The following is a 21,962-nucleotide window of genomic DNA, read 5'->3' on the forward strand; positions in this document are numbered from 1 at the left end:
ATTAACAGCATTTTTTAGGTGCGCTTAAAAGTTGAAATGTTCTCAACTTTTCAGGGCAAGTTGCGGAGGCGCACCGCACATCATTGTCGCACTAGGCCCAGGCAGGTTTCGCACGCATCTCCGCTTAATAGGCGCCGGGGCAAAATAACCTGGTGTGTCTGTGGCTGTTTTGCCCGCCGCACTTTATTGAAATGTTTTTGAAGCGTCTGTAGTTTTAAAACCTTGTTTGGTGTGTTTCAGCCCTACTTGTAGCCTACTGAATGTCCGCTCAGCAGACGCTGTGGAAACGGGCATTCAACAAGACCTTCAGGACGCAAAGAATGTTTGGGTAGAAATTTGCATAACTTTCCAGGGCTTTACTAAACTCACTGCGTTTTGGCTGTAACTCATTTAGCTGTTTCCGCTGCTCCAGCTCTGTATCTGCAGCGTCAATGCTGGGCATTAGTTATCCGTACTACGATTTTATTTCCTGCCAAACATTGTCAGATAAGGACGACACTTCATCTGGAAGCAAACTTATATTTATTCTTCTCGCGTTGTAGATGGTAGGCTACGTACAGTGCATACAGCCGTGAGGGTACCGGTTTGTGTTTCTGAAATAATTGTTTTACTTTCCCATACTCTTCCTGTAGTTTATAATTGTCTACGACAAACTCAGAGATTTCATGGCACCACAGTGTTCACATGATAACAATAACGACGACATTGTTGTTTCCAGAAATGTAATTAACTCGTATGGGTTGCAAACGATGCGTTCCACGCTTTTGGAGTGAGTCACATGAATGTATGTCCTGCCTCACGAAAGCATAAAAAAAACACATTTTCATTGATTGTGCATCTCACGTCAAAAACTACACCTGTTATGGCAAGTCAGCCTTAAAAGTTGGCAACTCTGATAGACTCATTGCCAGCAACAGGGTTGTCATAACATGAGCATAAACCTGGAAGGAAGAGTTAACTAATAAACAAGTTTTCATTAAATATTCTTGCTCGATCTTTGGTGCCATAGGCTAAACAACAAACATAAACCAATAAAAACTACAGTGTACTAGCTGTCTAGCTCAACTTCACAGCTCGCTCGTAGCCCTGCCTCTGCGCAGAATATGCTGTACGCGGAACGATGTGAACCACGAAGCATTGTTTCTTACGTGTAGTGAGAAAGTAACACACGACAAGCTTGAGGGGGAGGGTCTGCAGTCACGACAGCGTTGCGATTGCTTTTAATTTAAAATCACTACTGTCAGTCGAGGTAATGTGTTTAGCCATGATGGATTAATATGGTTGTGTCTGTACTGACATATATACATTTCGAGGAGATTTCTCAGTAAATCGCGAACATGCTCTCTTGTGTCTGCAAGCTAACTTAAGCTTCTTACGTTCCGTTAGCTAGCCCTAAGGTTGAATGAACCTTCATAATAATGTAATACATTCATTTAGCAGTTATCTCGTTGGGTACACTTCCCATTCGAAAATGTACTAACGTGCCATAATATTTTCTGTTGTTACTGTAGATACTTTTCCTATAGTAATTGAACTGACGTGAGGATAAGTCCAGTCCAAGGACGCAACAGTGTAGACAGCCAACCATGAAGAGGTAAACAGGTGCAACACACTTTTTTCCAGCTATATCCCACCTCTTCGTGAGTCCTAGCTGCCTTCCTAAAGGTGTCTCCGATTATGTTGGATGTTATAGCTCACTGAATAACAACCATTACCTAATGGGTAAAATGCGCGTAGGATGGTGGGAAAAGTCTAGCTTTTTGTATAAAGTATAGACATAAGTCTGAAATGTTCTAAAATGTGTGCGGGCCTGTTAAATTGCTTCAGCATTTGAGGCAGTGTGTTTGAGCTCTTAGTTTACAAATGTTGTTTCAGGAATTTCTATACCTGGCTATACCTCTCATCTGCTCTTCTATTCTATTGGCTTTGACCTTTACACCTAAGACAACCCCACACCGACATGTTGAATCATGATTATAGTTAGTGTGCTTGTGTGTAGCAAGCTCCAAACCAATACATAAAATATTTGAAATATCTTGAATATGCTTTCTGTTTGACCTTGTAGCAGCAGTCAAATGCAGCTTACAGGTCTGCCTGTCATAGTAGCACAACTTCATTCAACAAGTAATATGTCAATGAATGACCAGAGTACACTGGCCGCCATTCACTTCAGCTAAAGAAAGAAGCCACTTCGATCTTTTTGTGTTTTGTAGAGATAAACAAGACAGGCGATGCATATGAATATGGTGTAATTTAGCATTTTTACCATACATTCAGAAAAACACCATTGCTATTGTTTGAAGACAGTATTTGCATGTGATCCTGAAACATACACCACCGTTCAAAAGTTTGGGGTCACCCAGACAGTTTTGTGTTTTCCATGAAAACTCACACTTTTATTTATCAAATGAGTTGCGAAATAAATAGAAAATATCGTCAAGACATTGACAAGGTTAGAAATAATGACATTTATTTTATGCTTGACAGATGGCGTCAGGAACTCTTCCAGCATCTTTTCACCTGTTCTGCGTCTCACAAATGTTCTTCTGTGTGATCCAAACACCTCAAACTTGGATTTGTCTGTCCATAACACTTTATTCCAATCTTCCTCTGTCCAATGTCTGTGTTCTTTTGCCCATATCAATCTTTTCTTTTTATTGGCCAGTCTCAGATATGGCTTTTTCTTTGCCACTCTGGCTAGAAGGCCAGCAGCCAGCAGCCAGCAAAGAGTCTCCTCTTTACTGTAGATGTTGACATCTAAGTTCTCTTTTTCTGGCCATTTTGAGAGTATAATGGAACCCACAAATGTGATGCTCCAGATACTCAACTAGCTCAAAGGAAGGCCAGTTTTATAGCTTCTCTCACCAGCAAAACTGTTTTCAGCTGTGCCTACATAATTGCAGAAGGGTTTTCAAGGGTTTTCTTAGCATCCATTAGTCTTCGTAGGGGATAAGCAAACACAATGTACCATTAGAACACTGGAGTGATACTGTAGTTGCTTTAAATGGGCCTCTATACACCTATGTAGATATTTGAATAAAAACCAGACGTTTTCACCTAGAATAGTCATTTTCCACATTAACAATGTATAGAGTGTATTTCTTATTAATTTAATGATATCTTCATTGAAAAAAACAGTGCCTTTCTTTGAAAAATAAGGAAATTTCTAAGTGACCCCAAACTTTTGAACGGCAGTGTACATGTTTCTAGCCATGCCCCACTCTTTGTAAGAGAAGACTGATGCACAAAAAATTCGGCCATGGCTAATATTCACTGGATAATGAGTGTAGGTAAATCCATTTTCCTCTGGGGAACATACTGATTGACATGAGTATACTAGCCTCAGAGGCTGTCCTCAGGCAAGCTACAGATGTCAGCCTTCACTATGAGCAGGTGAAATGGCTTTTGTCTCATGTCACCGTGACATGGTGATTAAGAAGCCTCCCACACACTTCTTTCACTCTTCAAAACAACTCAAGGTCATTCATTTCTAGGGTTGAATTCCCAAGGCTTATAATTGGTCTCTAAAATTATAAAGTTGATATTGTTGCACTGTAAGTTATTTTGGATTTGGTTTAATATTGAATGCTTATTTTGCCTGCATATCTTAACAGCTTCGATGCCAAACTGACGGACAGATCTCTTCAGTGTTAGAATCAGTATTAGAAGTATTTCACTACGGTGAACCGTATGTAGAGGAATAAAGTTGCAGTGCTGCTCCATTGGTTGAGTTTGCCACAGTAATGTGACGGCCAGGCTTTCATCCTGCACTCATCATAGCACTGTGTAAAGTCACATAATCACTGTGCTGTACTTTGTGTTGGACCACAGCAGCTTTTACATGTAAAGTCTCTGTATTTTCCTCAGGCGCCCCGGAACTTCCCTTCTCACATAGGACCTATGTTGACTCAGCCATGGACGTGGTCAGCTTCCGCAAGGACACCGTCTTGTCAGATGTGCACCTATTACTGCCCAACACCCGCCACCTGATGACACGCCTCAACGGTGTCAACCAACCAGGTAGCAGGACTGTACTCAGTCTCAGTCCTTTTCTTGCCATTGACATAATACTGTCCAATGAGATGCGATCACAAATCGTACTATCACATACTATCACTTGCCGTTGACATACGTGGATCCTTGGTAGCTCTCCCCACTCCCACCGTTCCTGAAGTCCCATTGTAACGGATGCTTTTATGTGTTTTCACATTTTTATTTTTATATCTGAAACATGGTCATCTAAATGTTCAGTGCCAATACAAACCATTTAGCCAAATCGTTATGGCTTACACATACTCTCGGCCCTCCACGTGCTGCCAGAACAGCCAGGTCTCATAAGGGCAGGGGTTCAGTCCCCTGCTTGCATGCCCATTGGAGGCACTTTCGATCGGGGACAGAGGTGGCACATGGGCACGCTGACCAGTCCATATACAGTGCCACTTGAAAGTTTATAAAACCCCTTGAGCACTTCAGAGTTTTCTGTTGTTTTACCATGATTTTTCATTTTTTTTCATCACCAATTTTCCATAGATGAAATGTCAGGTTTATGTTTATCATTTGCATGAACTTGTTTAGAGGGAATTGTTTGAGTAGCCAAAAAACTACATGAAACATGGAATTAGTGTATTTTCAAAAGTAAGTGAACCCCTAGCTGCATTGGTAAAGTCAAGCAGGTGACAGATTCGGTGAAACATATTTGGGTGCTCAATTAGTCAATTAAGCAAACCAATCAACTGAGACATCCTTAGGAAAAGGGTTGGGCAACACAGATTAAAAGAGAGAGGAAACCAACCAAACTACTGTAGTGCCAAGGTGTACCCACACAGATCAACAATGCAGAGAGGAAACGAAATATCCGAGAACATCAGGAAGAAGGTTCTGACAGCCCATCAGTCTTGGGAAAGCTATAAGACCATCTCCAAAAGATTCCAGCTCCATCCATCCATCCAAGATAAATCATTTAGAAATGGAGGGCATTCATCATGACTGATTGTAGACGCATGCACATTTACCCCAGATGCTGCCAGAGAGGTCCGAAACTCTTTAGAGGTGATGTGCAGGTTGACTTTTACCTGATTTATTCTTCTTCTGGTGCTTCTTGGTGATGGTCTTGATGGGCGTCCACTTCTAGGCAGAGATGCGGTCATGATGAATGCCCTCCATTTCTAAATGATTTGTCTTGGATGGATGGATGGAGCTGGAATCTTTTGGAGATGGAACACCCATGTGTTTGAAAAGTGAGAACACAAATCGAGTGAAAGACCCACAGTGCAAAATCCCTCCTCAGTATCGATTATCTTTAAAGCAAACTTGTATAACATAAACCTAGATATAATTTGGACAGTTCATTTCTCAACACAAACAATAGGCCTATAACAGAGCAATATTAACAGAAGGAAAACACACACCACATAAGAATTGTAACCGGATATTTGAATACATTTGTGCTTGTCTGTGCAGTGTTCGTCATTAAGTTTGAATACATTTGTGCTTCTCTGTGCAGTGTTCGTCATTAAGTTTGATTACATTTGTGCTTCTCTGTGCAGTGTTCGTCTCAAAGTTTAAGATTTTGTGGGATGTGGAGGAGAAGGAGGCGGCCTGCAGTGAACTTACCCCTGAGAGGAGTGAGGATGGCAGCCGCTCCAGTGAGTCAGAGGCTCCCCTGGATGACGATGGTGACCTGGACGTGGCGAGGAGGCCCAGAGATGCGTCCCCATATCGGGAGAGGGTGTGCCCCATCATCCTCAGACAGGCCACGGGCACTTCGACAGATGGCCATGGGGAAGAGGACGAGGATGATGATGAGGAAGAGGAAGAGGCAGCACGTCAAGATGTCATCAGAATAGGTTATTTTTGTTTGTGGTCCCCGTCATGTTCAGGCAGCATCTGCTATTGTGTTGTACACTTGGTAAATTACCTTGTCTGCGGCTGTCTGGTTTCCCAATCCACACTGAAACCATAAATCAGATCAAAACATTGCTATGGGTTTGTAAGATTTTTGTGTGTGCTTTTTCAATTTATTTTCCATCTGTGTTGAGGCTCTTCAGTATTCCTTTGTGTGCGGTTGGAGTGCAACTGACTGTTGTATCTCTGTCATCATATATAGAACATACAATGGCTACCCCATTGGAAGATGTCGGCAAGCAGGTATGTTCTAAAACTGTCCCTATTATTGTGACACACACACACACACACACACACACACACACAAACATGTAGTGATTTTTTTTTTCTCTTTTCAAGATTTGGCGAGGAGCTTTTCTTCTAGCTGACTTCATCCTCTCGCGACCAGCTGAGTTCGAGGGAGTTACTGTTCTTGAGCTTGGGGCTGGAACTGGACTGACCAGTGTCGTCATGGCAACACAGGCCAAAATGGTGTATTGCACAGGTACTAATGCAGCTTAATTGCTTAAGTGAGATTTTGCAGGTGTCTCTGGGTCAAACAAGGTCAGTGAGCCTGCTGTCAGATGGGCTTTCAATGCCTGGGCAACTTTCACCCCAGGCTGTTGATTGCTGAAGTGTGTACATGAGTGAAAATCAGTGCAGTGTTTCCCACACATTGACGAGACTATGGCGCCCCGCCATAGTCTAATTCCGTTTCAACCGGACATGCGCGCGCCACGCACCACTGCAGTGCCTGTTTCTCTCTCACCAAAATTGTTTTAATTGAAACTCTTCATCCAACGTTAACTTTCCGAAGTAATTCCAGAAGTGGGAGTAGAACCATCTGCTGCGAATGTCTCCAGCCTCCTGTAGTCTCTCTCTCTCTCTCTCTCTTACAGAAAAGTCGTTTTTTTTTTTGTTGCAGTATTTCACATAGAGTATTATTCTTAATTAAAGACAGCGGGACAGCGTATTTTCCTCAGATAAAGTATTTTCCCTTGTCAGCTAGCACACTGGTGATTGTCATAATAAGGACCCCTAAAGGTATGGATGTTTGTGTGTTTTAGGATTTTATCTATATTTTATTTTACCAGTGTTTTGTGGTAATGATCCATGGTACTCCCTTGAGGTGAGGTCAGTGAGAGCTCTCAGGTTTAGAGATTTAAGAGATAAGAGTTTGTTTGCGGAGGCAACAGAGCGGGCAGGGTGACCGGCAGCAGGAGCGAAAGTGAACAGGATGTTAACAGCCACGCTGTTGCCAAGGCCATAATTGGAATCTTGGTGTTCTCTGGGTGCATTTGAATATCGTTTGTTGTGCCTCATCAAATTGTGTTTTCGCCTTTGTTTCTTTTCTTTATTTTTTGTGGGGGTTGGGGGTGGTAAAGTGTTCCCATGACAGTGTCCTTACATAATGTAACCTTCAGCTAATGGCGCTTGAGATTAGACAAGAAACTATATGTTTTCCCGTGTATAATGATGATGTGCTTCTGCTGTTCTGTTTGAGTGATGCATTCTTTCATTTATACACTGAGGCGGGGTGGGTGGGGGGTTTAAGCCATGAACAGAAGTGCAGTCAGATAACAATGTTTACATGTTTTCCAGACGTGGGCCAAGACCTGCTGAGTATGTGTCAAAGAAACGTCACCATAAACAGACATCTCACAGAAGCCAAAGGTAAGCCATCAAAGTCAAAGTCAAAAGTAGCTTTATTGTCAATTACTTCACATACAAAGTAATCGAAAGAACATCTCCCCACAGTGAAACATAAAAAGTGCACAGGCACAACAGATAAACATTTCCTAGTACTTAGTAGAGTATAAAGACAAGACATTACATAACACTAAGTAGATACATACAGATAAACGTAAGAACATACAGATAAACGTACAGCAGCATCGGTTTTACATAAAAAGTGAAGTTATGGTAGTGCAAAAAAAAACATTGCAGGTAACCCATGTTCCGGTGATCGTGCACAACTGTATGATCTAACTATTAGAGGCCAAATCATATCTGCAGTCAGCTGTGGCATTGCGCGAGCAGTCTAAGTAAAGTATAAAGACAAGACATTACATAACGCTAAGTAGATACATACAGATGAACGTAAGAACATAAGAACATACAGATAAATGTACAGCAGCATCGGTTTTACATAAAAATCATTTCTGCAGTCAGCTGTGGCATTGTGCGAGCATTCATGTGAAAGTGAGCGAATGCCTCCTCAAACCATTGCACTTGAAAGGCATTGACATTTTCCCGTTGGGCAGCTAGCATTCAATTCATTCCCCTCTCTCCCCCTGCAGCGAGTGAGGTGAGAGTCAGACAGCTGGATTGGACAGGGGATGATTTCTGCACAGGTGAGGCCGGTGGTGTGTGTGTGTGTGTGTGTGTGTGTGTGCGCGTGCGTGGGTGCGTGCGTGTGTGCGTGCGTGCATGCATGCGTGCGTTAGGGTAGGCGTGGGTGAGTGGTGTGCTATGTGGTGAGGTTGGTGTTAATGGTCGAATATGTGTGATGTGGGTTTTGTGTTTGCGCCATTTTGAAAGCTAAATAGCTTGCAAAGAGTTGTGAAGTAAAGGTCACAGTGTGTGCGCTAAAGGTCACTGTGTGTGCAGTTAGGGTCACAGTGGCCCTACGGTCCATCTGTCCAGCATTTGATAAGACCCCCATAGCCCAGCTGGCACAAGCGGGGTGAACTGTCAAGGTTAATCGCAGTTTTATTAGTGGAATTGTATTTAGTGTTTTGGGAGAGATGGTATTCTCACAGAGAATAGTCTTCTCTTGGGTCAGTTTCAAGATTTCATCACAGCTCTTCATAATTATCTGTGTGTCCCTATTTAGTATTTCTGTCTGTCTTTGTAACGTCTCTGTCTAGCTACTCATCTATCTACTACATCTATCCGTCTGGATCCTGTTCTGGCTCAATACTCTTTTATCTTTTCTTAATCAGAAGACTGGAGACTGGTTGTAGAAGTCTGGAAGTTGTATTTTATTGTTCAATAAAAGAAACAACAAAAGAGAGAGACCCCGGGAAATAACTCTGAGGGAAATCGTGCTTACATGCCATTTTTAAAGGCCTCAGAATCTAGTCAAAGTCAAAGTAGCTTTATTGTCATTATCTAGACTTTCATGTGGCCAATTCTGACTGGCTGTTTGCCAAACCCAATCGGAATTATCTTATTGTAATATTCATAAGTGGCACAGCCAGGATGTTAACATTCCATTTATGGTCTTATGGTTTTCGAACCAAAAGAGAAGAGGTTCTCTCGCCTCGGCCCCAAACCGTTAATCAATGTCAAGGCCCAAAAGCAGAAGTCTTTCTGGAATAGAACATCCTGTACTTTTTAATCACACATAATTATCCCCGAGACCCAAGGGAAATCATCCCCGGTCCCTTAAAGCTAAAGCTACTGTTATTCCTGCAGATGCTGAAGTGGCCTTCGCATGGACTGAGGATGAGGTGGCCGACATGCACAACGAGACGTCAATAATAATGGCCGCAGACGGTATGTATATAATGAAACATCCCCCCTTTCTAAGGGGGCTGCGATTATTGATCTGATCGAAGGTCCTTGTAATTGGCTTGAGTTAATGACCTTCATTTCCTGTTCCTCCAGTGTGCTATGATGATGACCTCACCGACGGCCTCTTCAGGATGCTGTACCGGATAACAAGCAATCTGCAACACACGAGCACAGTCTACATCTCCATTGAGAAAAGGCAGGATGCACAGTCTATACCTAGAAAAGGCAGGATGCACAGTCTATATCTCCATTGAGAAAAGGCAGGATGCACAGTCTATATCTCCACTGAGAAAAGGCAGGATGCACAGTCTATACCTCCATTGAGAAAAGGCAGGATGCACAGTCTATATCTCCATTGAGAAAAGGCAGGATGCACAGTCTACATCTCCATTGAGAAAAGGCAGGATGCACAGTCTATATCTCCACTGAGAAAAGGCAGGATGCACAGTCTATACCTCCATTGAGAAAAGGCAGGATGCACAGTCTATATCTCCATTGAGAAAAGGCAGGATGCACAGTCTACATCTCCATTGAGAAAAGGCAGGATGCACAGTCTACATCTCCATTGAGAAAAGGCAGGATGCACAGTCTATATCTCCATTGAGAAAAGGCAGGATGCACAGTCTACATCTCCATTGAGAAAAGGCAGGATGCACAGTCTATATCTCCACTGAGAAAAGGCAGGATGCACAGTCTACATCTCCATTGAGAAAAGGCAGGATGCACAGTCTACATCTCCACTGAGAAAAGGCAGGATGCACAGTCTATACCTCCATTGAGAAAAGACAGGATGCACAGTCTATACCTCCATTGAGAAAAGGCAGGATGCACAGTCTATATCTCCATTGAGAAAAGGCAGGATGCACAGTCTATACCTCCATTGAGAAAAGGCAGGATGCACAGTCTATACCTCCATTGAGAAAAGGCAGGATGCACAGTCTATATCTCCATTGAGAAAAGGCAGGATGCACAGTCTATACCTCCATTGAGAAAAGGCAGGATGCACAGTCTATACCTCCATTGAGAAAAGGCAGGATGCACAGTCTATATCTCCACTGAGAAAAGGCAGAATGCACAGTCTATACCTCCATTGAGAAAAGGCAGGATGCACAGTCTATATCTCCACTGAGAAAAGGCAGGATGCACAGTCTATATCTTCATTGAGAAAAGGCAGAATGCACAGTCTATATCTCCAATTAAGAAAAGGCAGGATGCACAGTCTATATCTTCATTGAGAAAAGGCAGAATGCACAGTCTATATCTCCAATTAAGAAAAGGCAGGATGCACAGTCTATATCTCCAATTAAGAAAAGGCAGAATGCACAGTCTATATCTCCACTGAGAAAAGGCAGAATGCACAGTCTATATCTCCAATTAAGAAAAGGCAGGATGCACAGTCTATATCTCCAATTAAGAAAAGGCAGAATGCACAGTCTATATCTCCACTGAGAAAAGGCAGAATGCACAGTCTACATCTTCATTGAGAAAAGGCAGGATGCACAGTCTACATCTCCATTGAGAAAAGGCAGGATGCAAGCAGTGCTTCTTTTAGAACCGCATCATCATTACCCTGTTCTCCCATCATGCTTAGAAATGTAGCACTGTGGGATTAGGACACTTGGATGTTGTTGTTAACCATCGTTCTGTTCCAGAAAATAATTGGGTTTGGGTGGTTAGTTGTACAGTAAGTCCTTGGCATCACAAGAAAGGGTGGAACAACAGCTTTTGTGAAATCTCAGAAGTGTCATTAGAGGCTAAATGCAAGCATGGTTAATCACACACTCCATTGTCACGACTGCCGTTCTAAACACTCCCACACTTTAACGGAAGTCACTTTAAACAGAAGTTCTTTGAATCCTGAGGAAAGGGAATGATTCATTAACATCAAGACTGTGTTAATTGGAGAACGTTTCTGTCACAGCACAAATGGCTGCTTAATAAACTGAGTCACTTTGGCTCAGGCACTAAACTGGAGCAAACCTTTTCTGGGCAGGATGAACTTCACCCTCAGGCACATGGAGGTGGTCTGCGAGGAGTACAACCAATTCCGCCACTGCCTGGACGAGCTTCGCGACATGGAGGACGGCAAGATGCAGTACTCCGTCGAGCAAGTGCTCAGCCCGTTCCCCCAGTTCTTCCAGTACGAGCGGGTGGAGCACCTGGTGAGTGTGTGTGTGTGTGTGTGTGTGTGTGTGTGTGTGTGTGTGTGTGTGTATGCGTGTGTGTGTGTGTACCATGTTCACTGTAGTGTGAGCGTTCTGCGTGAGCTCTCCTGCAGGTGTAGGCCTCGTAGCTCTCTCGTAGGGAGGAACAATTTGAGCAAGTTCTTACTGTTAGGTTTGACCGTGTCACAGATTGAGTTAAAGGTGCATCGTGTAGTAGATTTTGTTGTCGAAGAAATGGAAATAGATGATGATGGGGATGATAGATGATGTAACTCAGCCGTTTGGTTTGTTTGTTTACATATACCCTCTAGATGTTCTATAAAGGCCTCCACCCCCTTCCAAAAACAATTGACAACAGTTGACCTTTAGAAAATACATCATTACATCAGAAAAGACACATTCCAGTCATATTTGTGATTCCAGTCACAACACGAATACATCTTTGTACCTTTAAATTGGGGAATTATGCCCCTGGGTTCTTCCTGGTCTTTTCTTTTGGCAGAAATGCTAATATCAGGGGGGCACTGTGGTAGCAAGAAGTAGCCCCGACCATTTACGGGCTTGAACGCCCAGAGGGACACAGGTTTGAATCCGACCCACTGTCATTTCCCGATCCCATCTCCCCACCTCTTCTCTCTATCACCTTCACTATCCTATCAGAATAAAGGCAAAAAGCTCAAAAACTAAAAAAAAAAATGCTGTTGGATAAATTGTATTAAGACGTTAATATTAATGTGACAGAGACCTTTATCTTTGGAGACCTTGAGCTTTATCTTTTGCAAAAGAGGGAGAGTGTCACGGCCAAAAATCATGAACAAACTCCAAAGAAAAAGCTGGGCGCAGTCAGCCTTTATGTGAGTATATAAAACATGTTTTAATGAGCAGACAAGGGGTGTTATTTTCCCATCCCATCGCTACAGAAGTTACAGCAGTGATCTAAGAAAATGTCCTTGATAGAAGAACGGTATGCATGACTATCAGTACAAAAACGGGTGGTTTGGCTCAGCAAGAGAGTAGGCCTCAGCAAACATAAGCATTCAGATTATAAAATAACAATGTGCTCATTAAATTTCTCTATCAAATGCTAATATCAGACAGAAATAAGTGTTTGTGGAGGCTGATGAAATTGTCCCAACAAATCCTTTCAAATTCTCGTTGTTATTCTGCACCAACTGACACAATCATTCAGCGCCAACCAACATCATCCTCCCCTTAGACTGCTAGTCATGCCGGGTGGGTTTTAATTGCAACGTGTTGAACAGAAGGCTACAATATGGAAGGGCGTAAACATTCTTTTAAAATATAAATTTCATGACAGATTAGTCCCAAAGGGTTGACTCAGCCCTGGATGATTTTAAACCGTAGATAGAAAGTTAAGCCATCTTCAACTCAAAAAATGCAGGTTTTTATAAAAATGATAATATGGCACAATTAGAGCCCCTTTACTCAATAATTTGCTCCTGAGCTCCCCCTATAGGTGTGGAGTGTAGCTCACTTTTACCTCACTGTAGCAAATACAAAGCGCTCTTTGAGACCCCTAATGGACAGTGGGTTGCACTTACCTGTTCCCATTCACATCCATTATGAAACAGGCCATCTAATAACAATCGATAATAAACTGCATTTTTCTTAATCATGGGGCTAGATAAGTCAACTTAATGAAGTCAACATTTTTACTGTGGTACCTAACCCTAGCCCCCGGCCCCTCACCCTCAGTCACCGTTGTTGAACATCTGAACATTTCATTCTCACACCACAAGAGAGGGCAGTAACAAGGCCTTTCTTCAGTTCAATGCTTTTATTTTGTAGTGTTTTAAATCAATATTCAATTACAGTTTTTCACGATTGCTAAAACACATTTCTTGAAACAGTCACCCATTTTCTCGAAACTGTAAAACCTCATCTTCAAGCACTATTTACAAAACCTCTGAATCCTTTTCAAAAAGAAAACTTTCGTCTCAAAACTGTTTTACCTGTGCTCAAAAAACACTGCACAAAAAACACATAAACAAAGTGGTCAAAAATGATAAACACTTTCAAGCAGTCAGTAAACAATACACCAAAAAATAGAAAACACATTGTTCAAAATATATAGTTTTCAGGGAGAAGTTTTTTTTAAATCTCAAAACAAATTTCACATTTATCTGTCATTGTCTTTTGATGAATGAAAACATGTTCTCTCTGATAGCTATAAAAATGTATCAGAAATTACTACTCTGCTTTGCTCTAATTTGTGTTGAAAAGTTCTCCTCCTTGTACCCCTATAGTACTGTATCCTGCATCTCACTACTCACAACTCACTCTCGTTCTTTGTTGATATGAACCTGCAACCAGTCAAAATCTATTGAGCAGTCAGTACTGTTACTGTACCAAATAGAAAGCACAATGTTCAGAGCCATACAACTTGTTTATCGTACATTATACAGCATACGATACACTGTAGGCCTACTACAGTATGCACTACTACAGGAAAAGGGACAAAAAACAAAGGAGTCGACGTGGTATTCACTCGTCCTCGTCCTCTCACATTGTTTCTTCTATCCATTCTCAGACTTTCTCCTTCCCACCTTCAACAACCTGTTTGCTCTCTAAACTGGCTGATATTGGTTGTGTCACATCATTTGATACAAGTTAAATCAATTTTGAATGGTTGTGTTTAATCAATGACATTTGTTCTCTATTTGTATTTGATTGTTGCCAATTGTGTTTACCAGTATTGATAACATGTGCATTAGAGTGCAGAAAGTGTTTTGAGACTGAGAATGTGTCTAGAGATTTGCTGAAAAGTCTAAGTGAGATCTGCAAATTGTGTTTTACAATGTGAAATAGTTATTGGCAACAGACTGCCCAATTAGCTACATGAGTTCAGGCAACTGAGAACTTTGTTCAGCCAATGGGTTTTTACTGTTTTATCAATTGAGAAAAATTGTAAATGCTCTTGCCATCTTATTTATGTTATTTGTAGCGCTTGCAGAAGTCGGCCTTAATGCTTTTTTTAATTTCCTTTCCCTTCTCTCTCTTTCAATACAGGAGCTGTGGAAAGTCTCCGCCCGCCAAAAATGAACTCTGACCAGCTTGTAGCTTCTCTAATTTGGGATGGAACTTCAGTGTCTCCTGATACCTGATAAGATGCTTGTTTTATGAGATTTTATCTGTGTTTTAACTTAAAAAGGGACAAGGAAACACACACATTTGAAGATTTGATCAGCAGTGACAGGTGACAGATGTCAGACTCCTATTTCTGGCTGTTAGTTGTTGGATGAACTACAGACTGCAATAGGTGTCCCATGTGTTTTGAGGGCACGTGCATTGACCTAATCATGCCTAATTGCACTATATAATTGTGGAAAGAAGGAAGGGCCATGCTGACCACTGATTGTGTATTTAATCAGGAAGGCACTTTTATTCTGGTGGTGACACTAACTCCCATGAACAAAGGGATGGTATATTGTTTTATTCTTTACCTCTAATTGTTTACAATGAAAAATAAAGACTGCTTTTCATGCTTGAAGAGTCCTGTTTAGATGAACGATATGATGTAGGCTAACTGATGAGGCATATGGTATACTCTCAAGAGGCTCTTCATATATAGGCTATATATTTAAAAAAAAAAAAAAAAAAAAACAGACGCACACACAGAGAACGGCGTCAGCTGTTTTATGGGCTATTTTTCATTGCTCGTCCGATGTCGAACTGTAGAGGGAGTAAGAACCTAATCATAGACACCGACAGGTTGAGCTTCTTGGCACAGCACGTTAGTTACAAAATCCATTATTGCAGCTTGCTGTCTACTGTCTGACATTCGATAACCCGGCGAATTTTGTTCTTCGCATTTGTTTCATGATTGAAATATCAGTGATAAGGTATATTATCTTAAATATTTCTGAAATATACTTTTTATAATCGTGTACAGACAGAATTTCTTGTAAAATATTTGTATCAATACTTGATGGTTAGATCAGCTCGTCAGTGAGTTTTGAACCTGTGTCAGAATGCGGTGATTTATTTGCATGATTGTGACAATCTACATTTGCAGGACTTAAGGAGTCACAAAGATAGCTGTCTTTCCCGTGTGTCATATCTTTTTATCATCTTACATGAATGGTTGACAACTCGATTTGCAGCCAGAGCTGTTGGGAGTCAGACAGTGCGCAGTGCTCTGATTGGCTAGTAGCGCATCGGGTCTAACTAAGGCCCTCCTTCAGTCAAAAGAACCAGATCGCAAGCGATGTAAGATCTTACCCTCAGCAGAATCACTGTTTACATTTTACTTTCGTTGTTTCTCTCGCTGCCGCAGCGGCCGTGGTTTCCGCACACCCATAGATCGCTACAGTATCAAGTCAAAACGTGAGTACCTTCACCATACGCTTCTGCACCAGTGCATCTTTTGTCTCCTCTAAACACATAGCATTAGGGTATCAGACAGCCCATGTTTTCAGCCTGTAGCCTGTTACACAATGTAGCTTCATTCTTAGAAGCAGTAGGCTAACCTATCAAAAGACTCGAGACATATGTGTTGCTATAAAGATCTGAATAACTTTCGTCTAGACTACGTGAATGCATTCTGTGGTTTCGGCAAACAATGACATTGCCCAACAAATACTACCTCCACATTTTACTGAATGGTACATCGCAACACTACACAACCTTAGTTGAACGTGTTCTCGTGCAAAAATATTGTCTGCAGAAATGTTTGACTAGTTAGATCCAGTCGGAACCGGTTGGCGTCTGTTTGCTCGGTCGTATGAGGTAAGTAACGGAACTCTTGATATGATGGAGGAACTTGGTCGATCTCGATTTGTCTACAGGCCTTATAAAGATAAATCATTAGTCAGTAATCAACTCGCAAATTAATGCAAATCTGTCAGCAACATTGCGTTTCCTACCCTTGTAGTTGTAAATCTTTATATTATTCATATTATTTCAAGTTAAGTAATTAATACAAATCCTCAACTGCTTAGCAGTCTAATGAAGGTATGCACCTTAACCAGGCTAAAATATTCGATCCAGAAAGTATTGATGTGTAAGCTATAAAAGCTGTTCCTTCAAACAGTCAGAGGACCTGCAGCTGGGGTTGACCTGTTGCTCCAATGCAGCTGATCATGTGACCAGTGGCATGTTAAAGGTATGGTAGGTATGCCATGTGCCCTGAGCGCCAGTGAGCAGGTTCAAGTCTGACAAGCCAGAGCTCACTCGAAGATTGGGGGAATTTTTTCAGATAGTCCAACACTGTATAGAGGTCGTATCCTTGAGCGGAAAGCCTCCATGTTTTGTAATTTCAGGTATGACTTGGCTCATGGGCGTCGTTTGGCCTGGGCCTCTGATTTATAACTCCAGTTCTCTATTTTTTTTTTTTTTTTTTACAATAATAATATATTGTCATTATTGGTATCTGGTGGTAGCTAACTAGCTAATTATCTAAGCAAAGACTTAAAGGCTATAGATATAAGAAGTTGAAAATGAACGTAACGAAGCGCAGCGAGGCTAGAGGAGGTGGAGGAATAGCCTAATCTTATTGTAAACCAAGAACGAAGTTATTGGGAAGTAAACGGTTATGAGAACCGTTTGGACTCCACTCAATCTCCAGGGTGGGTTTTCCAAGTGCTAACCCTAAACCTCCTAATAGGAGAGCCCTATGGTTTCATTCTCCTAGCAAAAACAAGCCATAGGCCTTTTCTTTTAAGGTTAACCACTTAACCACTTGCGTTAGTTTACCCAGGCTTATCACTAAACCACATAGGCCTACTTTGAAAACCACCTGGCCTGACTGCATTCTATAAGCCTAAACCTTGGTTTACCAAACTTTTTGATATTCAAACTCAAAATGATTTTCAAATGATATTAAAATGTCTAATGAAGTCTACAAAAACCGAGTTAATGTTCTGTATGGGTAGCCTGTGTCAGTGTGCTGTGTAGGGTGACCAGCTGCAAACAAACCAAACATGGGACGAGAAGTACGTTTGTGTAAGATAATGTATGAGTAGGGAACCAACGCTGAAAGGTAACCTAAAACTTTGATATAATGTGTATCTAACTGAACAAGGAACATTTGTATTCTGCCTTTTGGCTCGTAAACATTTGTACATTTGTTTTTTTTGTGTCAAAGCAGAGGAGTCTACTGACCCCATGTCTGCACAGTTTGATTGACAGCTGTCACAGCCTCTTGATGAGCGCGTTCACTGCTCTCGTCTCAGTCACAGGATGAGAGACAGACTTTTAGAAAAGCTTGGCTATGTTGTATTTGTATGATCCAAGTTGCTTCTTTTGAACTAGCTCTATTAAAGAGGTAGTGCACACTTAAATGTGATTTTTTTTCTTTTCTTTTTAAGCTGTAGACTAAATTATATGTCTGTATTGTGATTAAACACGTCAAGGTTGGTGTTAATATTGACAGAAAAAAAACATTTTCATAAAAAAAATCTGCATTTAAAAGGGTTGAAAATTTCTCCAGCTCCATCTACTGTTTAAAACCTCTCAGTCACCCCTACAGGCTTGGCTGAAACCTCATTTTTTTTTTCAACCCCTAGCCAAGCCCCTTCCAAATAATTCTCTAGGAGTAAGGAGCAGGGACGTGCACAGGAATTTTGAAGAGCGCTGCCACTCCCCCGTCCCCTGAATGCAAATGTTGCCAATATCATCTTAAACTCTCACTAACAGTTGCTGCCACGCCCCATCCCCTGAATGCAAATATATATATACGATTAAAATGTGCATTTAGTGTTTTGGTGTCGTTGAGCTACAGTACGGGGCATGGAGTTCATACTCTTTGGAAGGGGCTTGGCTAGGGGTTGAAAAAAAATCAGGTCTCAGCCAAGCCTATAGGGGTGGGGCTGATCTCCTTGGAAAGATGAGTAATACAGCCTTTGGCATCATGAAAGCGTCGACATTTTGTTGAATTTCTATCTGAACTTCTATTCTTAGCTCAAGTCAGGGCTGTCAATAACAGGAAGAGAACAGAGGTGGTGGTCTACAGTGTGTTTTGAATGTGCAGTGCAGCTGCAGGTCAGCTGCAGTTTGCAGTGATGTTATGCACTAGTCTTTTCACCCATTCGAATGGCAGTGACACTGAAACTTTGCTATGCAATTCTATTTTGGTACAGGTATAGCCAAGTTAATGATTATGAATGACTAATCTGACTCAACTCCAGGGCCCCCCTTGTGCTGAAATTTCCAAGTTAAATTTAATTTATTAAATCAACATGTAGAAATCTGCTGCTTTAGTGAGTCAGATGACAGTTGGTGTAAATGGTTCACTCCATGAATGGTAAATGAGTCGTAAAACAAGCCTTATCAGAAAGCTCTGTTATGATCTATTGTATGTGCTAAGATGTGTAACATACCATTTTCTTTTCATTTATTGGATCACAGAGGATGAGACTACATCATTCCTATTTGCAATTTAAAGCGATATAGACCCTGGCTGATATGGTACACTACTTCTTTGACTTAAACAAGAAATGCAGTGCCTGAAAGGAACATTCTTGCCCTGGGGATGATTAATGTTCAAAGGTACGGTGAATTGAAGAAATTTCAGTTTATAATTTACTTCTACAGCTGTCATTACTGTGCCCTTCAGCCAGCTTGTGTTGGAAGCATCTTGTCCCTTATTATCATATCTCTTTGAGCTCTGACCTTATAGAAATCTAAGCAGACCTGCTAAAACTGTAACAAACACAAGATCAAAAATGGTTGGCCCACACCTACGATGGTGAGACGCAGCTTTTTGGGCGTTTTGTCTGACTATTCCTCTCTTGTGTAGTTGGAAGATCGCTGTAGATTCCTGATGTATAACCGCTCAAGAGGCTGCACCACTGCTTTTCAATGGGTTTAACAGCACAAGGCATCAACCACATTTCTGATAGCTGTGTCAGTTTAGATTTGATCTTGCTGACCATGCAGTAGCAGTGTGTACAGACAGGTAACAGTGTGTACTGATACGCATGCATCTGCTGGAGTGCTCGAATCTGATTTGTAGGGTTTCCGTGTTAAAAGATTCTGTATGAGATTCTCTGCCTTTTAAAAATCGTATCCTTACACACTCAGCAGCAGAAGTCCATTTCATGCTGAGTGTGTGGACTGGGGGTTAGGATAGAATTGCTTCCCTCTCTGGTTACCCTGGCAACTCTAGGCCAATATTTATTTGATTCAAGAGGTTCTACTCCCTGGATGGGTGCACTGTTGCTACGACGACAGATTAGGGGCCCTCATTTGCTCATTTGAAAGGGACCTATTATGCTCAATTTCAGTGTTAACAGTTTTGAGGTCTTCTAGAATAGATTTAGATGCTTCAGTGTTCCAAAAACATTTTTTTAACTCGTGCTGTACCTCTCTATTCATCCTCAATCTGAAACACTCCTTTGCTCCTTTGTCTTCAAGTCTCCTTTCCCGATGAGCCCTATAGTATGCTCTGATTGGTCAGTAAGGATTGCGTAACAAGATTGCATCATCATGTGAAGGTACAGGGCTTGAATTCCAGGCAGGTGTTTCAGGCAGCTGGGAAGAGTGGTTTCTGTGGGAGAGAGTTACTCCGTCTGTGGTGTAGTCAAAGTCAAGTCAAAGTCTAGTCAAAGTAGCTTTATTGTCAATAACTTAATATGTCAAGCCATACAAAGGAATCGATAGGACGTTTCCCACTCTCCCACGGTGAAATATATAAAGGTGCACAGGCAGTGTACTTGGCTTTGTAACTTTGCAGACCGCTTACGCACACAAACAACCTATGCAGCACACTACAGGAAGGGGAAAAACATAATAGGTCCTCTTTAAGTAAAACACTCTACCTAAGGACAATTTAACCACTGTAAATCGTCACATTAGTTGAAGTATCCATTGAAAGCAAAATCGCATGCAACTACAGTCTAACCTCTCCTTTCTTCCACCATAACATGAACATTTTAAAATCCTGTGATTTATCTCGTAGATAATTCAATTCACCACAGTAGATTAAAACAAGGTAATGTAAATGATCTTCTAAATTAAGAGGGGCTAGTCTGTGTAGAACAATGTTTATCGTGTTGACATCCTCTCACCCCTTTGTAGTCATGAGAGTTAAGGCCACTGTAGTGTGCTTTGATCCTGTTCAAGGCAAATGCCTTCACTTCTCATTAGCGTAGCAGGAACTATACCAGGGGTGGCTAACCAGTCCAGCTCAAAAGAGCCACAACAAAACCCAACACCATTTCGAAGAGCCTCACGGATCTAAGATCCCACTTTTGGGGGCCCCTAAGCCCCTACATAAAACCATTTTTTTCCCCTGTGACCAAGCAAAACTAGGGGGGTCTGGGGGCATGCTCCCCCATAAGATTTAAATAGCCTTTTAAATAGTGTCCTCTAGTGGGTTTTAGGAAGAGAAATTAACAAATTTAGATTTAAAATATGGCACAAGCGTAGCAGGAGCTATACTATGCAAGCTGCAGCTCTAGTGGATGGATGCATTCCTCTGTATAACAATGCAGTGCTTATGACTAGCATTCAATGAATTAAGGCTCTCAGAGTTATACAAAACATATTGTGACGTCATTGTAAAGAATAATGTATATAATAATATAATATATAATATAATAATGTATAAGAATAATGTAGCCTTGTATCTGTTTTGCTTCTAAAATTATGAATTAACTGGTCTCCGTTGAGAATGGCATGCCAAAATAAGATGTTGTGGATGCTCTGGTCCTTATAGAAGAGTGTAAGCCAAGGCTTACTCATGCTAAACAGATGAAATGGAGGATATGTTATTCAGGTCAGACATGATCCAGTTACTCAGGCTTCTCGAAAAACGATCCAATGCAAACTGCATCTTCACAATCATTGCTTAATCACTCTTTCTGACAATTTTTTGTTTGATTTTCGTAATGGTGTTATATTGTTGCTCGTTTGAAGCTGCTTTTACTCATACTGAGACGGATGCATGCCAAACATGTTGCATAATGCAGAAGTAATTAGCATTCAAATCTCTTCAAAATGGCCACACAGCAGGCTGTGTAACTGTCTGCGCTTCAACCTAAAACAGACAGAAAAGTGATAAGCGGTTTTAGTGGAATATGTTACTAAAGATTCTTTATAAATATTAAGTGTGTTATGGGGGGGGGGGGGGGTTGGGGGGCGGGAAGACCTCACTGTCTGTCTTGAGAGGACTTGAGGCTGTGGAGAAATGGCCACAGTTGTGCAACACTGAACAGGGGGATCATTGTTGGCAGTGAAGTGATTCCATGGCGTGGAGCGAGGTGCAGACCCCAGATGAATAACGAGTAGCCACTTCCAAGTTTTGTAACACTGAGAGCTGAGGGGAAAGCAAAAGACCGGTGCACGGTTCAGTGGAGTGAGATGCGGTTTCTGACTGTTTGTCTTTCACAGTTCATCTAAGGATATTTTGCAGTCTGCAACGGAGGTGTCAGT

At 41.5% G+C, this 21,962-nt stretch overlaps 2 protein-coding genes across 3 annotated transcripts in view; both read left to right on the forward strand.

Annotated features, from left to right (window-relative positions):
* The first annotated feature begins 1,165 nt into the window (after window positions 1–1,165).
* On the forward strand, window positions 1,166–15,062 carry mettl22 (methyltransferase 22, Kin17 lysine). Its single transcript, XM_080857052.1, has 12 exons — window positions 1,166–1,249; window positions 1,512–1,594; window positions 3,868–4,020; window positions 5,547–5,846; window positions 6,107–6,147; window positions 6,244–6,388; window positions 7,486–7,557; window positions 8,184–8,237; window positions 9,304–9,384; window positions 9,496–9,598; window positions 11,396–11,564; window positions 14,598–15,062. Exons 3-12 carry the CDS (start codon window positions 3,915–3,917, stop codon window positions 14,628–14,630), a joined length of 1,104 nt encoding a protein of 367 aa, XP_080713178.1. The 5' UTR covers window positions 1,166–1,249; window positions 1,512–1,594; window positions 3,868–3,914; the 3' UTR covers window positions 14,631–15,062.
* A 713-nt stretch (window positions 15,063–15,775) lies between these two features.
* abat (4-aminobutyrate aminotransferase) overlaps window positions 15,776–21,962 on the forward strand; it is a 31,124-nt gene continuing 24,937 nt past the window's right edge. The window contains exon 1 of one of the 2 annotated variants that reach the window (XM_080855984.1): window positions 15,776–15,914. The gene's annotated coding sequence lies outside the window, so the exon portion shown is untranslated. The remainder of the gene's footprint in view (window positions 15,915–21,962) is intronic. The other variant, XM_080855985.1, reaches the window with a different exon arrangement.

This window comes from Sprattus sprattus, assembly GCF_963457725.1.
Source record: "Sprattus sprattus genome assembly, chromosome: 18".
Classification (NCBI taxonomy): domain Eukaryota; kingdom Metazoa; phylum Chordata; class Actinopteri; order Clupeiformes; family Clupeidae; genus Sprattus; species Sprattus sprattus.

Coding starts and splice junctions, on each gene's coding strand:
- mettl22 (XM_080857052.1), top strand. CDS start 3,915: ATGGACGTGGTCAGCTTCCGCAAGGACACCGTCTTGTCAGATGTGCAC. Junction 5,847..6,106: donor TCAAGATGTCATCAGAATAG/GTTATTTTTGTT, acceptor CATCATATATAG/AACATACAATGGCTACCCCA. Junction 6,389..7,485: donor CAAAATGGTGTATTGCACAG/GTACTAATGCAG, acceptor CATGTTTTCCAG/ACGTGGGCCAAGACCTGCTG.